The 17717-nt window shown below is 41.3% G+C and overlaps 1 protein-coding gene across 1 annotated transcript in view; it reads right to left on the reverse strand.

Moving 5' to 3' along the window:
- The window catches only part of LOC117502478 (nectin-1-like), a 305370-nt gene extending 290079 nt beyond the window's left edge, over nt 1-15291 (reverse strand). The window contains exon 1 of the mRNA XM_034161532.1: nt 14900-15291. Coding sequence (XP_034017423.1) covers nt 14900-14972 — 73 coding nt within the window. The 5' untranslated portion in view covers nt 14973-15291. The remainder of the gene's footprint in view (nt 1-14899) is intronic.
- Between the last annotated feature and the right edge of the window lie 2426 nt (nt 15292-17717).

A 17717-nucleotide genomic window follows, 5' to 3' on the forward strand; every position in this document is an offset into this window, starting at 1 on the left:
CTTCTCACTTAATAAAAATAAAATGTGGAAAACTGGAAATAACCACCACCTCCTCTGCACCTGTTGCCACTGTGAGGTGTCCATAAAGGTATTTTGGACTTTACATTGGCGTCAAAGCAATAAAAATTTCCAGCAGGACCAGACATGTTCTGAATATGACAGCCTTCAGTCAGAGAACTGAAGAGTCTGCTTTGGCTCAACAGAATTCCATTATTGCCACAGGCAAGTGGGCCAGTGAAAAAGTCAAAGTGCAGACAACAACATTTTAAACTTTTGCAGCTGGCTGCATCATTAGAATGACAAAAGCAGCAAAAAAAACTACTGTTGGAGCATCAATCCAGTCAAGTGTTAAAGCAAGGTTAAAAATGTCAATCATCTAGTCAAATTAAACGACTCAACATTTCAGTTTTAGTCATTATGACAGCAAGGACGGATAGTAGCAACAATTTCAGACTATTTATAACTAAATATGTTGTCTGCTTTTCCTCCACCGGGAAGTCTGTTTGGGCGAGAGGTATAAAATATAACGACATTTGTTGGCAATAATGATACAAATGACAAAATGAAAATGGTACCATTCATCACACTGACCGCTGGTATAAGTCCACCAGGCTTCAATAAAGAATATGTCTGAGGTGGAGATGGATGCTTCCACTGCTAAATTCTTGAATGGGAGCAAGAAAAAAACTGCATCACTTTAAAAGGACCTAACTTCCAAAGTGTGCACATGAAAGTGTGCACAGGTCACACGGGGGAAAACAGGGGCAAAACCTGTAGTGCTCAACATGTTACTGTGTGTGCACGACATACATATCATCTGCTCCAACAGTTTGATTAATTTGTGAGCGTGAGATAAATAATTTTGTCTGCACATGCAGTCAAGTCATTAATTCCTCTGCGTGCACGTATTCCAACCACGTCTCATGGCAGTTTGTGAGACTGGGTTTACGAAAAGTACATTAAACTATGGGTTTGTGGTGGGGGCACGAAAATGGGGCACTTTTTTTTTTTACGGGAGCACAAATTAATTTCATGACGGGTGAAGAAAATGTTGGGTTTGGGGGGGTCTGGGTGGGTTATGGTTAGGGTAGACACTTGCACTACGATTCGAGTTAGGAGTACGGGAGGATTATAAATAGCAAAATAAAAAAAATGAGTCACGAAAATGGGGTGCTTTTGTGACAGGGGCACGGAAAAAAATGTGACACTGGGCTGCATATTCCCTGAGCAAACAAAAATCACGTGCACAGCATACCAGCCAATCTGTATTGATCAAATAGTGCAAATGCAAAACACTATTGTGCGCACACAATAGCGTTTTGAGTGCTATGATTTGTAGACTCATTATTTATCATATTCCTTCTCTCTCACTCTGGAACCCTGCAGGGAGCACAGACAGGACCAACATGTGGCAAAGCTCCCATTAACCTCCTCTGCTGCAAGACGCAGATAGCGAAGCACTCCATAACACCGTTATTCCATGAGTCTTCTGCGACACACTTCGATGCATCATACACCAGTCACGCATCCCGTCACTGTAACTATTCTTCCTCTGCATTTCACCATGTTTGCCTTGATCCTGCACGCGAGCTGCTTTGATCACATGCATCAACAACACCACTAACATCACAGGTTGAAAAAATATTATTGTGGGGAGAAATTTGACCAGGACAAAATACGATACAATACTGCACAAATACATTCATGGATTCATGCTTTGCTCACGGGCACTCCAGGAGGCCAGATTCATGCTCACTACACGCTGAACAACCTGCACGGCTGCACTTACCAACAACAATATGACGCAAAGACCAAATGACGATTATCCATTAATAAGAGCTCCCGATAATCACACCTCGACGGTCTGAGAGCGATAATCATCGGCCGTCTGCTCCCCGAGCGGTAAGATAATCAGCCTGTCGTCTGCACGGAGCCATCAAGGGGACTCATCATCTCTGACATTTGAGCACAGAGTCGGGTCTGCGGAGACGAGCGCACCAGGGAGGAACCACCTGAAGCGACTTAATAACCATTGCTGAATTATAACCGCTCGGCTCCACACTGCCCTTTTCACTTCAGTTTTCTTTTAAAGTTTTATGCTCGCAGGTAACCCTTATTCAGAGTGTTCATTTTAAACCAGAGTTCATTAATCTGCCCACACAGCCTTACAAAAAAAATGTCTGAAAAGCTGAAATAAGTTGATTAACTGACTAGGCCATCAACTGAAAAATTGCTGTTGAGTACTTTGGTGATCGATGAATCATTATGAAACATTTATCCACTCAGATGTAACGATTTTCTCATTTTCTGTAACATATGACACAAACTGACTTTGACAGGTTTAGTGAGTTTTAAAAGTGCTTAATTTGTATTTTTAGCTGGTTTAGAGGTTTACCTTCCTTTTTATGACTCTAGCATCTCTAAACACACTCTAAAACATCTTAAATCATCTTTGCGCTGGCTAATTTTAGGATAATCTGATTTTAATTTGCCCTATGTCTTTGGTAGACGGGTGACCTGGAGCCAGATTCAAACCATTTATTAGCTGCTGAAGTGGTTTTAAAATGACACTGAATTTCTACTGGTGAGTTCTGAGAAGTTTTCACAATCAAGGGCCTTTGTAGTTTTTAAATTTAAGAGCTCTTGGTCTCTGACAAACTTGAATTTTTTCACATTTTCCTACTAAAAAATTAATTATTTGGCAAAATCTTGAAACAAAATGAAGCCAGTTCTGCTTTTGTACTCAGTGTAACGTGGCACGACTGAAATGTGTGACGTTCCTCTGACGAGGCGCTCGATTTGTTTCACCTTTAAATTCATTCCTCATCACGACGGGATCGTCATGACAAGCTGACAGGTTTTTAAGCATACAGGCGTGATACAGAAGAGGCTCACACCAGCATCTGTCACTGTCACACCAGCTGCAAACACGAGCTCGCGAGTGCCACCGCCGCCATCTGTGTCTCTCTTTCATTTTTGTGTGCCATTACAATGAGGAGTGCATGTGTAGCATTGTTACAAATCCAGAGCGTTATTTATAGTCAAATATTAGTCAGGATTACAGCAGAAATGGTTACTTGATTATTAGTATCTATAAAAATCAGCCTACAATTTGATATTAAATTACTCTGGTTCACACCCCACCCCACCCCCCCAAATGTTTTCTATTGGGTATATTTGGAAGCCTGTCACAATTTTTTTTTTTTTTTTTTTAAAGTTCTTTTGAAACAACCACCTCATGAAGGGTCCAACTTTGAATCCCAGTTTCTCACGAGATCAGATGACCTCAATATGCTGCATAACGAACTGAGTGGACCAATCACAGTTTGAACAGACCGATCACAAAGGAAATGGGTGGGGCTCAAGAGCTGACCTACAGATGATGTGAATTCAGTAATTTTGCAACATTTTGTTGTTTTAAAATACGATAGGAGCTCATGTATTTATTTGTAGATTTTTTTATGAACCTTAAAATAGCTCTGCAGAGTGTCATTATTAATATTATGTGGCATATGCCCCCTTATTAATATTATGGGGCATATGCCCTCATAATATTAATGGTGGGTAACACAATGGCACCCGTGCATCCCCATTAATTAAATCAAGTCTTAATTAAATTTTAATTAAAACAATAAAATTATGAGTTAATTTGAAAAACTTATTGGTCCATCTCTCTTGTCCATAATGACAATAGCCATTAATCATTGGTTGCTGTTACAAATCCATGTAACCTTGCCTCCATGCCAGGTTGGCCAACATACTTCACCAACAACTGCACTCAACTGAAGTCACTCCCTGGCCCCAACCCCAGCTTCTCCATAAGAACAGATCAGATAAGAAGGCGGATCAAGGTGAGGAGCGCACCTGGCCCCGACTGCATCAACTCCAGACTAAAGGACTGTGCAGATCAACTCTGTGGAGTTCTCATGTACATTTACAAGCTGAGTCTCAGACTGGAGAAAGTTCCACTCCTGTGAAAACTTCATGTGTGGTTCTGGTTCCTACAACCCCAATTCCAATGAAGTTTGGAGTTTTAAGTTGCACTTGTAGATGTCGCAACGAACTGTGTTAACTGACAATGGTTTTCTGAAGTGTTTCTGAGCCCACACGGTAAGATCCTTTACACAATGATGTTGGTTTTTAATGCAGTGACGCCTGAGGGATTGAAGGTCACGGGCATGCAATGGTGGTTTTCGGCTTTGCCGCTTACGTGCAGAAAATTCTCCAGATTCTCTGAATCTTCTGATTATATTATGTACTGTAGATGATGGAATCCCTAAATTCCTTGCCACTGAACGTTGAGAAACATTGTTCTTAAACTGTTGGAATTTTTTTTTCACGCAGTTGTTTACAAAGTGGTGATCCTCACTCCATCTTTGCTTGTGAACAGCTGAGCCTTTTGGGAATACTCCTTTTATACCCAATCATGACACTCACCCGTTTCCAATTAGGTGTTCTTTGAGCATTCATCAACTTTCCAAGTCTTTTGTTGCCCCGTCCCAACTTTTTTGAAACATGTTGCAGGCATCCACTTCAAAATGAGCAAATATTTGCACAAAAACAAAGTTTATCAGTTTGAACATTAAATATTGTGTTTTTATGGTGTATTCAATTGAATATAGGTTGAAGAGGATTTGCAAATCATTGTATTCTATTTTTATTTACATTTTACACAACGTCCCAACTTCACTGGAATTGGGGTTGTAAGACTGCGCACCCTAGTGAGGCCAACCACTTCAGGCCAGTGCTGTAACCTCTCATATGATGAAAACCGTGGAGAGGATTATTGTCACCCAACTCAGACACCTGGTGAACAGTTTGCTTATCTACCTGGCGTGGAAGACACTGTCATTTACCTGCTGCGCAGGTCATGGTTACATCTGGAGAGCACTGGGAGAGTCATGTTTTTTGACTTCTTCACTGCCTTGAACACAATTCAGCCATCACTACTCAGGGGGAAGCTGGAAGGAGCTGGAGTCGACTGGCTGCATGGACCATCAACTACCTCACCAACAGACCGCAGTATGTGAAGCTTTGTGACTGTGTCTCATGTGTAATACATTAATTGACCATTAGATGTCTGTAATGAGCTGTTAACTGAGGCATCAAGTGATGAAGCTTTTGGTGAAGCAGTTGACTGGAAGGCATCATCTCACCATCATTACTTTCTACTGTTCTGTTTTTTGTTGCATATTGTTCATTGATGTGGAATTTTCCCACTGAATTCCATCTTCTGAGAAATGCTACAAGCATACATTAAATCACAGGTTTTATAAGTATGTGAATGTCTCCGTTTTTATCTTTTGCTCACAGGAGAAATGTCCAGAAGATTCATTAAAAAAAGAAAAGAAAAAAATCACAATCCCCAAATTAAGTCAATACTTGTTCATCATCATTAACTGCAGTTTAAGTCAGGATTAAGTCATTGTTAATGCTCAATAAAAATCAAATGTCAGCATTTCTTTTTATGCAACAGATGTACAGTCAAAACACTTAGTCGCAGCTGAGCATTTTATTTTTACCGTCTTAAAACAACTCGCGCCAGCAGTTACTTTGATCTCAGCAGCTCCATCTCTGAGGCCGCGTCTCCCGGCTCCTTAATGACCTGTCTTCTTTCTGCTCGCTGACAATTCGGGGACAGCTCTGACAGATGATACTAGTTACACCCAGGTGAGAACAACAGACTGACAGATTTGTGCTGACAGAGCGAGCTCGCCAATTTTCATGCCGATCACAGAGCCCTGACTGCTGGTGTTTTACAATTTGGCAGATAATCCTTCTCCAAAAAAAACAAAAAAAAAAAAAGCAGTAAATTTTAGTAACGCCATCATGCCTTATGCAGTAAATCACTGTAATACTCCTTCAGTTTATTGTGTCACTGCAACATTTCTATTTATTTTTAGTCAGAAGAAAATCTTTTCAGTTTCTTGTTTTTCTGTAAGAAGTGAAGTTGCAGAATTACAGCAGCGACTTACAGTGTTGGTGTTGCCCAGAATCAGTGACTCATTTGGGTATTTTATTTCTGGAGGTGTTACTTTACTATTCGGTTTGGGTCTTGCATTGCACTTGCATCACTTGATAGTATCAGCTGATGTTAGTCATCGTGGATATTTTGTCATTAGCACAAATTTTTGAAAATATGCAAATAGAAGTTGCAATATAAATCTTTTAACAGTTGTATTTGGACTTATTTTTATTTTATCTCTGCCAAGGAGATTTGGTTTTGAGCACAAAGCTATTAGTCCATGAGCCAGTAGACTGTTCAGACCTCAATAGTTCCACTTTAGGGGATGAAATGACACTTACAGTCCAGCCTCGGTGTCCGCTACACAAAAATCTATGGTGGCCATCCCAGATACTGACCTGTAGCCGAGTATAGGTCAATGAACAATTACACAGAGGTTAAAATTTAAAAATGTTCCAATCATATACCACATCATTTGTATGATCATTCCAAAAAGGTAAAGTTTGGACTATCCATGACTGAATGTTATGAAGTTAAAGGGTGAAAAAACAGCAGAAAAGGTGGCAAATGTCAATTTCAGTTTGTACAGGACTCAAAAGTTGAAGTTGCTCCAATTTGGGTAAAAAGTGATGAAAATTGTTGGTGCTAATAAGATTAATAAATGGAATAGTTTTGACTATGTTGAATGTCCATCCATCCATCTTCTTCCGCTTCATCCGAGGTCAGGTCGCAGGGGCAGCAGCTCAAACAAAGCCACCCAGACCTCCCGATCCACACACACCTCCCCCAGCTTCTCCAGGGGAACCCCGAGGCGTTCCCAAGCCAGCTGCGAGATGTAGTCCCTCCAGCATGTCCGGAACACCTCTCCAGCGAGGCGTCCAGGGGGCATCCGAAAAAGATGCCCGAGCCACCATGTTGGTTGACCCCTGTACAAACTGAAATTTACCTTTGTCACCATTTTCGCTGTTTTTACCCCATAACTAAAGAACATTCAGTTACAGTTGGTCTAAATTATACCATTTTGGAATGTTTATCATCAGACAAATAATGTGGTTTAGTTTTCAATACGATTAGAGCATTTTTCGGTGTTGACCTCTGTGTAATTCTTCATTGATCCCTACCTGACCACCATATTATGTAGGCCATGGTACACTGAGGCTGTGTTGTTGAGTCTCTTTAAGAGGTACCAAAAATGTGCTTGGCCCATGGACTATACAGTCAGTTGGTATGTAGGCACAATTACTCAAAGGTTTCAGCCAGCTTTTTGAAACATCTGACTGAAATTATCAAACTTATCAGGATAAAGAACCAATTCAATTTTGGTTTTGATCAAATTCCAGATGTGAATTTAGACCATGTCATGTCACTCATACCTCAGGATGGGAATAGAGATCCAGTTTAAAATTTTTCAGTCCATTGGAACTGTTAATTCCTCTTATTGACAGCTCGCTGTTGCAAATACTCGTGAACGATGTCAGACGTGACGTCATGACACCGAAGTCTTCATCTATGAACACAGAAAACAGCTGCGCTGATGCTGAAATCCTTATCTGTGGAATGATTTAAAAAAAAAAAAAAAAAAAAGGACCAATACTCAGAATTAATATCTCATCAATTCCTATCCCTAACAATTAAATATTACATTAATAGATAACTATTCTGACAATCAATCATTTTGAAGCATTTATAATCCAAATGTTCTATTTTACCAGTTTCATTCATCTTACTGGAAAGCAAATGATCTCCAGGTAGTGGACAAAAGAAGACATTTGAAATCGAATGATTCATCTTTGGCCCTGGAAAACATTTATCAGGAATTGATTAGTATATATATATATATATATATATATATATATACATATATATATATACATATACATACATACACACACACATTACAGAGATAAAACTGTCAGATTCCATAGAAACATTCCAGACTAAAGACGGATTCAATTCAATTCAATCAATTTTTTTATATAGCGCCAAATCACAACAAACAGTTGCCCCAAGGCGCTTTATATTGTAAGGCAAGGCCATACAATAATTATGTAAAACCCCAATGGTCAAAACGACCCCCTGTGAGCAAGCACTTGGCTACAGTGGGAAGGGAAAACTCCCTTTTAACAGGAAGAAACCTCCAGCAGAACCAGGCTCAGGGAGGGGCAGTCTTCTGCTGGGACTGGTTGGGGCTGAGGGAGAGAACCAGGAAAAAGACATGCTGTGGAGGGGAGCAGAGATCGATCACTAATGATTAAATGCAGAGTGGTGCATACAGAGCAAAAAGAGAAAGAAACAGTGCATCATGGGAACCCCCCAGCAGCCTACATCTATAGCAGCATAACTAAGGGATGGTTCAGGGTCACCTGATCCAGCCCTAACTATAAGCTTTAGCAAAAAGGAAAGTTTTAAGCCTAATCTTAAAAGTAGAGAGGGTGTCTGTCTCCCTGATCTGAATTGGGAGCTGGTTCCACAGGAGAGGAGCCTGAAAGCTGAAGGCTCTGCCTCCCATTCTACTCTTACAAACCCTAGGAACTACAAGTAAGCCTGCAGTCTGAGAGCGAAGCGCTCTATTGGGGTGATATGGTACTACGAGGTCCCTAAGATAAGATGGGACCTGATTATTCAAAACCTTATAAGTAAGAAGAAGAACTTTAAATTCTATTCTAGAATTAACAGGAAGCCAATGAAGAGAGGCCAATATGGGTGAGATATGCTCTCTCCTTCTAGTCCCCGTCAGTACTCTAGCTGCAGCATTTTGAATTAACTGAAGGCTTTTTAGGGAATTTTTAGGACAACCTGATAATAATGAATTACAATAGTCCAGCCTAGAGGAAATAAATGCATGAATTAGTTTTTCAGCATCACTCTGAGACAAGACCTTTCTGATTTTAGAGATATTGCGTAAATGCAAAAAAGCAGTCCTACATATTTGTTTAATATGCGCTTTGAATGACATATCCTGATCAAAAATGACTCCAAGATTTCTCACAGTATTACTAGAGGTCAGGGTAATGCCATCCAGAGTAAGGATCTGGTTAGACACCATGTTTCTAAGATTTGTGGGGCCAAGTACAATAACTTCAGTTTTATCTGAGTTTAAAAGCAGGAAATTAGAGGTCATCCATGTCTTTATGTCTGTAAGACAATCCTGCAGTTTAGCTAATTGGTGTGTGTCCTCTGGCTTCATGGATAGATAAAGCTGGGTATCATCTGCGTAACAATGAAAATTTAAGCAATACCGTCTAATAATACTGCCTAAGGGAAGCATGTATAAAGTGAATAAAATTGGTCCTAGCACAGAACCTTGTGGAACTCCATAATTAACTTTAGTCTGTGAAGAAGATTCCCCATTTACATGAACAAATTGTAATCTATTAGACAAATATGATTCAAACCACCGCAGCGCAGTGCCTTTAATACCTATGGCATGCTCTAATCTCTGTAATAAAATTTTATGGTCAACAGTATCAAAAGCAGCACTGAGGTCTAACAGAACAAGCACAGAGATGAGTCCACTGTCCGAGGCCATAAGAAGATCATTTGTAACCTTCACTAATGCTGTTTCTGTACTATGATGAATTCTAAAACCTGACTGAAACTCTTCAAATAGACCATTCCTCTGCAGATGATCAGTTAGCTGTTTTACAACTACCCTTTCAAGAATTTTTGAGAGAAAAGGAAGGTTGGAGATTGGCCTATAATTAGCTAAGATAGCTGGGTCAAGTGATGGCTTTTTAAGTAATGGTTTAATTACTGCCACCTTAAAAGCCTGTGGTACATAGCCAACTAACAAAGATAGATTGATCATATTTAAGATCAAAGCATTAAATAATGGTAGGGCTTCCTTGAGCAGCCTGGTAGGAATGGGGTCTAATAAACATGTTGATGGTTTGGATGAAGTAACTAATGAAAATAACTCAGACAGAACAATCAGAGAGAAAGAGTCTAACCAAATACCGGCATCACTGAAAGCAGCCAAAGATAACGATACGTCTTTGGGATGGTTATGAGTAATTTTTTCTCTAATAGTTAAAATTTTGTTAGCAAAGAAAGTCATGAAGTCATTACTAGTTAAAGTTAATGGAATATTCAGCTCAATAGAGCTCTGACTCTTTGTCAGCCTGGCTACAGTGCTGAAAAGAAACCTGGGGTTGTTCTTATTTTCTTCAATTAGTGATGAGTAGAAAGATGCCCTAGCTTTACGGAGGGCTTTTTTTATAGAGCAACAGACTCTTTTTCCAGGCTAAGTGAAGATCTTCTAAATTAGTGAGATGCCATTTCCTCTCCAACTTACGGGTTATCTGCTTTAAGCTACGAGTTTGTGAGTTATACCACGGAGTCAGGCACTTCTGATTTAAAGCTCTCTTTTTTAGAGGAGCTACAGCATCCAAAGTTGTCTTCAATGAGGATGTAAAACTATTGACGAGATACTCTATCTCACTTACAGAGTTTAGGTAGCTACTCTGCACTGTGTTGGTATATGGCATTAGAGAACATAAAGAAGGAATCATATCCTTAAACCTAGTTACAGCGCTTTCTGAAAGACTTCTAGTGTAATGAAACTTATTCCCCACTGCTGGGTAGTCCATCAGAGTAAATGTAAATGTTATTAAGAAATGATCAGACAGAAGGGAGTTTTCAGGGAATACTGTTAAGTCTTCTATTTCCATACCATAAGTCAGAACAAGATCTAAGATATGATTAAAGTGGTGGGTGGACTCATTTACTTTTTGAGCAAAGCCAATAGAGTCTAATAATAGATTAAATGCAGTGTTGAGGCTGTCATTCTCAGCATCTGTGTGGATGTTAAAATCGCCCACTATAATTATCTTATCTGAGCTAAGCACTAAGTCAGACAAAAGGTCTGAAAATTCACAGAGAAACTCACAGTAACGACCAGGTGGACGATAGATAATAACAAATAAAACTGTTTTTTGGGACTTCCAATTTGGATGGACAAGACTAAGAGTCAAGCTTTCAAATGAATTAAAGCTCTGTGTGGGTTTTTGATTAATTAATAAGCTGGAATGGAAGATTGCTGCTAATCCTCCGCCCCGGCCCGTGCTACGAGCATTCTGACAGTTAGTGTGACTCGGGGGTGTTGACTCATTTAAACTAACATATTCATCCTGCTGTAACCAGGTTTCTGTAAGGCAGAATAAATCAATATGTTGATCAATTATTATATCATTTACCAACAGGGACTTAGAAGAGAGAGACCTAATGTTTAATAGACCACATTTAACTGTTTTAGTCTGTGGTGCAGTTGAAGGTGCTATATTATTTTTTCTTTTTGAATTTTTATGCTTAAATAGATTTTTGCTGGTTATTGGTAGTCTGGGAGCAGGCACCGTCTCTACAGGGATGGGGTAATGAGGGGATGGCAGGGGGAGAGAAGCTGCAGAGAGGTGTGTAAGACTACAACTCTGCTTCCTGGTCCCAACCCTGGATAGTCACGGTTTGGAGGATTTAAGAAAATTGGCCAGATTTCTAGAAATGAGAGCTGCTCCATCCAAAGTGGGATGGATGCCGTCTCTCCTAACAAGACCAGGTTTTCCCCAGAAGCTTTGCCAATTATCTATGAAGCCCACCTCATTTTTTGGACACCACTCAGACAGCCAGCAATTCAAGGAGAACATGCGGCTAAACATGTCACTCCCGGTCCGATTGGGGAGGGGCCCAGAGAAAACTACAGAGTCCGACATTGTTTTTGCAAAGTTACACACCGATTTAATGTTAATTTTAGTGACCTCCGATTGGCGTAACCGGGTGTCATTACTGCCGACGTGAATTACAATCTTACCAAATTTACGCTTAGCCTTAGCCAGCAGTTTCAAATTTCCTTCAATGTCGCCTGCTCTGGCCCCCGGAAGACAATTGACTATGGTTGCTGGTGTCGCTAACTTCACATTTCTCAAAACAGAGTCGCCAATAACCAGAGTTTGATCCTCGGCGGGTGTGTCGTCGAGTGGGGAAAAACGGTTAGAGATGTGAACGGGTTGGCGGTGTACACGGGGCTTCTGTTTAGGGCTATGCTTCCTCCTCACAGTCACCCAGTCGGCCTGCTTTCCCGGCTGCTCGGGATCTGCCAGGGGGGAACTAACGGATGTATTCTCTCTCGTATAATTTGCATACCAGCGTAGGTTTGAACCACGCTCCCTGTCCTTTTAATTCATATTATTAGCAATGGAACAGGTCCTGGCCTCACTACATCTAAATTCTAGGTCTGTTGGTGAAGCACAGGGCTAGCTGCCGGTGGCCACCTTAATAATCTCTTTGCTTCTCTGTTGATTTACTGCTGGTGAACTAATGCCTTGGGTGCACTTATTTCCAGCTGACTGATTCTGCTCTTTTTATCTCTGTCCGAAGCACTAACAACACCCTTGATGGATGCTGGCCCTGCACCCCAGGGCGCCGGACTGACCTCAGGATGCCCTGCCTGTTGCACTAATGACTGGAAGTCATACTACTTCCCAAGACAGACTGATTTTTTTTTTTTTTTTTTTTCCAATTAAGGGCTCTGTTTTTGTTGCTCTTCTTTTTCTGTTTCTCAGTTTGTTACAAAATTCTCATGAAAATGTGTAAAAACATCGTAACTATTAGAAATACCTAAGCAGTGGGTTACCCCTCTGAGTCTGGTCTGCTTGAGGTTTCTGCCTGAATATCATCAGAGGGAGTACATCATGACCATTGTCGTGTGTGTGCTTGCTCACAGGGGGTTGGTAAAATTAGACCTCACTCATGTGAAGCGCCTTGAGGCAGCATCATTGTGATTGGGTGCTATACACATTTAAAAAAATTTTGATTGACATTTTTCACCATTTTATGGATCTAACAACTAATTGAGAAAATAACCAATCGATTAATCAATTAGAAAAACATTTAATTACAGTCATACACCTGAAATTGGCACCAAAAACAGGAAACCCACGCAACTGCAGTATCTCACAGGTTCCCTTCTAATCTAGTTACCATTAGCCACCACGCGTCTATAATCTCTGCTCCAACAGTTTAATTGCAGCTTCGGTGCCATCAGTCTGCAATCAAATACTCTGCTCCATCGCCACTACAACATGACCTTCAGACACAAAACTCATTGACCACATTCATTCATTCAGTTGTTACTGATCATATAGTTACTCAGACTGACTGACGTATCTTTGCCCATGTGTGTTTTATTTGTGTTGCATTCCTATTTTAACTGCACCTCATTGGCCAGTTTAACGCTGCAAACAAGAATTTGAAGCAGTGCTCCAACTGGTTGAAAGAGAAAAGCAAATAAACTTTATTTTGCATCAGAACCATTACAATCAATGTGGATTAGTCATGTCTGCAGGAAAATCATCATCCAAGTGCAACTGATGACAAACTATGTCAATAACAGTGTTTTGTGAAAATGAAGCATCATTTTCGAATGATGATTTCGAATCAGAAAAATAGATTTTGATTTGAGTACATCTTAAGAATGATATTGCACATGGCTTCAGTGGGTGTGTTAAGAACAGATATTCAAGTCTGCAACCAAAAATACCAAATGCACTGCTTTTTTTTTTTTTTTTTTTTTTTTTTTTTTTTTTTTTTTAAAAGGTGCTCGCTCTTATCCCCCCATAAGAGCAAGCACATGACCCCTAAGCCCTTGGAAAAAATTCTTACTGTTGTCAACCTACATGACACACATACCAAGTCTGGTAAAAGCAGTCCATCTACAGCACAGGTTGTTGTGCTCACTACCAAATTTTAGTCTAAAACAAAAAACTTCCAGTGAGCTTAATAACCTCTGACATTGTGACATCAAAGTCAACAGAGTGCCTGAGGTCTGCTGCACCAAACATGCACATCAAGACTGGCACAAGTCGAGTACGTACAGTCACAAACACAAACATTTTGTAAAAGCTTCGAGTGATTTTGACCTCCGACCTTCTGACTCCAAAAATCAACAGGCACCAATGTCAACCGGGCACAAGTGCATCCCAAAAATTTCGAGTTGACTGGTAAACCGGTTTTCCAGCCAGTATGTGGAAATCAATGGACAGATTGTGAACGTACAGTCACCCTGCACCTTTGGCGGACTGAAGTATTAAAAACTCACATTCTGAGACTGTTGCTTTAAATGGGGAAAAGTTGGTGCCTGCTGTGCCCTTTCTAAAGGTCTCTTTACTCCCAGGTTATCTGCATCTTTCTGCACAGAAAGCCTGCAGCTCAGTGGGCGTGTCTCCAATCGTAATTTCAACATCTGATGTACTGGCACAGTGGCATTGGAGTGCAAAACAACCTGTTCCAATCCTAAATGTTGGTTAAAGCAGAAGAATCACAGAAGAGGATGGTAACCACTTTAAAACTGGTTACCATCGTCACACGTTTGCCTCTAGAGAGGCAAACTATTTATGACCACTTTAAAATATGGACACACACCTATAAGTGAATTATTGCCACTGAGAATTTGAGAAACACGGTCACATTTCTGCAGAGAATGCAGAATTTTATCACATAATAATCCCTTCAAGGGCCACCTGAAGATGAGGAGCCACCAGCGCCTCGTTTCCCATCAGCACCTCCTCCTTCCTGCGGACAAAGAGCCGCAATTTTCCCATTAATTCCCAAATTTATTCATCAGACCTGAGGCTGCTGCAGGTTCAGTCAGGTAAACACAGATTACAGGAGGTGTGTGTGTGTGTGTGTGTGTGTGTGTGTGTGTGTGTGTGTGTGTGTGTGTGTGTGTGTGTGTGTGTGTGTAGACAAGCTCAGGCTGAATTAGGTTTCCTCAGCAGTCACCTGCAGCTGCGAGGAACGAGGAGCGCAAAGCGAGAGAGCCACACCTCGCGCACGGGAGTCACCGGGCGCCACAAACTTTTACAGAACCGAATCCGACCCAACACCCACCTGGTGCTTCAGTGTCACACATGTACACATATATTCCGGGCGGAGGTGTCTTACCTCGGGCTGTGAGCAGGATCAGAGCCGCCAGCAGCCAGGAGCTCCTCGGCGGAGACGCGGGGTGCAGCGCCATTCTTCCACTCAGGACGCGCGGGGGCCGAAAATCCACAACACCTCCCAGTTATTCCCTCCCTCTATGACCACAAAGTTCTGCCGGTCCGAGTTGGGCTCAGACCTGGACTGGTACGAGCCAAGTTGCGGCTTCTCGTCTTCCTCCCGTGCGTTGTTCTTGCGGAGCGTCGGAACGCACGGTGCGGGATTCCGGTGTGACGGGCGGAGTTTAGCGCCTCCCGGTCGCGGTGTGCGCAGGTAGCCCGCGGCTGCGTGGTGGACGACACCGGAGCCAAACCGAAACAAAGTGTGGACGGAGAGAGGAGCTCCGTGCGTGCGCCGCGGAGAGGAGGAGGAGGGGGAGGAGGAGGAGGAACGGCGCACTGATGTCAGCAGAGCGGCACCAAGAGGCAGTTTAGGTGCAATATAACGCACACGCGGCCAGAAAGACGGCAGCTCTCGAACCCCGTCACTCTGCAGAGATATTTACTATGAAAGCACTCAGGGATAGAAACCTAATTATAGGGGTCATCCCCTATTCAGCGAACTATAAGTCACCACAGATCTCTTTGATCAAATTGTGCAGAATCACAAAAGAAACCGTACTTAGAAAAGTAGAATTTTATAAGCACATTTGTCCAGTTCTAAAGCTTTAGCTCTTTTTCAAAAATCTCTGTACCCTCTCTGCTGTCGACTCCCATCTTCAGCCATGAATGGATGCAGACACTCCCTCAAATTATTTGCATATAAAAACTGTAAAACCTGATTCCTGATGCGCGCGGCTCAAATGCGAAAGAAATAAATCATTTCAGATGAAGTGCAATTTCACAGAATGTCAAATTGAGACAGTCACCAAGGAAATATGGGTTCGATCTCCCACCATGTGCAAAGCTGTGCATTTGCTCTCATCTGTTCAAGCAGATCAATTTCATCAGGCCACACCTTTCAGGTGAGTCTGTTAAATACCACAACACTGAAACAGTGTGTCGTGTCTCGGGATTGACAGGTGTCACTCTGAATGATTTATTTATAAAACAGCAATCACTGTTATTCTATCAACACAAAAAACAATTAGATTTGTTGTTAATTTTTGAGTTTTTATAATTATCACTTCAACATTTAATACAAATGATCAAACATGCATCGATCAGCATTGATAAGGTGCTGGATCCACACGGCATTGTTACTGAGAGTATTTTTTCACCTTTGCAATAGTAATTTTTTGCCAAGTTTGATCATTTATGATATTTCAAGTTATTCTTAAATTAGTCAATGCAAACTGAGGTAAAATTAATGGGAATGAATCAACAGCAACATCGATCAACAGCAACATCGACCTCTAGTGGACATAAGGAGCCTGCAGTTAGTAATAAATGGAATAGTTTTGACCATGTGGATTCTTTGGTCTCCACAGTAAAGGTCAAACAAGGTCAATGTCCGTAACATGGGACATGTCACCCTGTAACATGATGACTAAGTAAGACATGTGGTGCAAACTATTATTTTTTAAAACCCTATTATCTCGACCAATAATTTGCTTTTGACCAAAATTGGAGCAAACTAAAATTGACCTTTGTCACATTTTTGCTGTTTTTAATGCCATAACTCCATAACATAGATAGTTCAAACTAAACCTTTTTGGAATCTCTACGATAATGTGGGAGTATGGCCTTTTATTTATTTAATTTATCATTAATATTGCATGTTGATGGTTTGTTTAGTTTGCTGTGCTTTATACTTTTTTGTATGTATTTTATTTTTGCTGTGTTTTGGGAGTGTTGAGTTGTGTCTAGGCCACGCCCACTCTTTCCACGGACTGAGGATCAAATGAGTACACCTGCTGCTAATCAGGAAATTAGTGGCAAGAGTGTAAAAGACAATGAGCAGGAGACGAGGGGAAGGAAGAGGATGGAAAGGAAAAGCAGAGGAAGGACAGTGAGCAGAGGGGACGTGTGTGTGGCTGCAGACATCCACGGGCAGCTTTGAGCGAGGGTTAAACCTGGGGCGAACACGTGGAGCCAGAGGCTGGGGCAGAGAACGAGCCTGAGTGAGAGGAGTTGCTGAGCTCGGCGAGTGGGAGACGAGACGGCGCGCGTGAGGAGTGCAGCTGAGAGGACGGGTCCGGAGAGATCAGACACAAGGCTGGTTGTGTGTGTAGTGGGCGGCTGATTGAGAGCCGCCCAGACCCGGCCCACGGAAGTGGTAGAGGCGCAGCAGAAGGAAGTACGGAGCCACACTGCCCACGGAGCCAGATGGACACGCGGGATTTCGCCCTGGTTTATTTTTTAGATATTTATTTGGTTTTACCCTAGCCTTCGCTATTTTTATCAGACATTTTAAAAGTATTCAAGTTGATGGTGGACTGCAGACACCGGTTCTTGTATTTTAGACATTTTAAAAGTATTCAATTTGATGGTGGACTGCAGACACGGTTCTTGTATTTTATTTTTCTTCATTGTAATTAAATATATTCAAACTTCTTAATCTCTCGGTTTTAATTCACTGCTCACCCCTGTTTTTTTGGAACCTGTGTTTTTAAATTGGGTCCTAGCCCCCTCGCTAAGTGGCGTTGTCAGCAACATTTTTATTATAATTTAAGTTTTAGAACACATTTTAATCCCCACTCGGCCACAATAAGACAAATAATGTGGTATACGTTTAAAAATGACTGGAACAATTTAAAATTTTGACCCCTGTGTAATTCTTCATTGACATTATCTGGCTACAGCTACCACCCTGGAATGGCCACCATACATTTGTGTTAGAC

Source organism: Thalassophryne amazonica, chromosome 20, assembly GCF_902500255.1.
Source record: "Thalassophryne amazonica chromosome 20, fThaAma1.1, whole genome shotgun sequence".
Lineage (NCBI taxonomy): Eukaryota > Metazoa > Chordata > Actinopteri > Batrachoidiformes > Batrachoididae > Thalassophryne > Thalassophryne amazonica.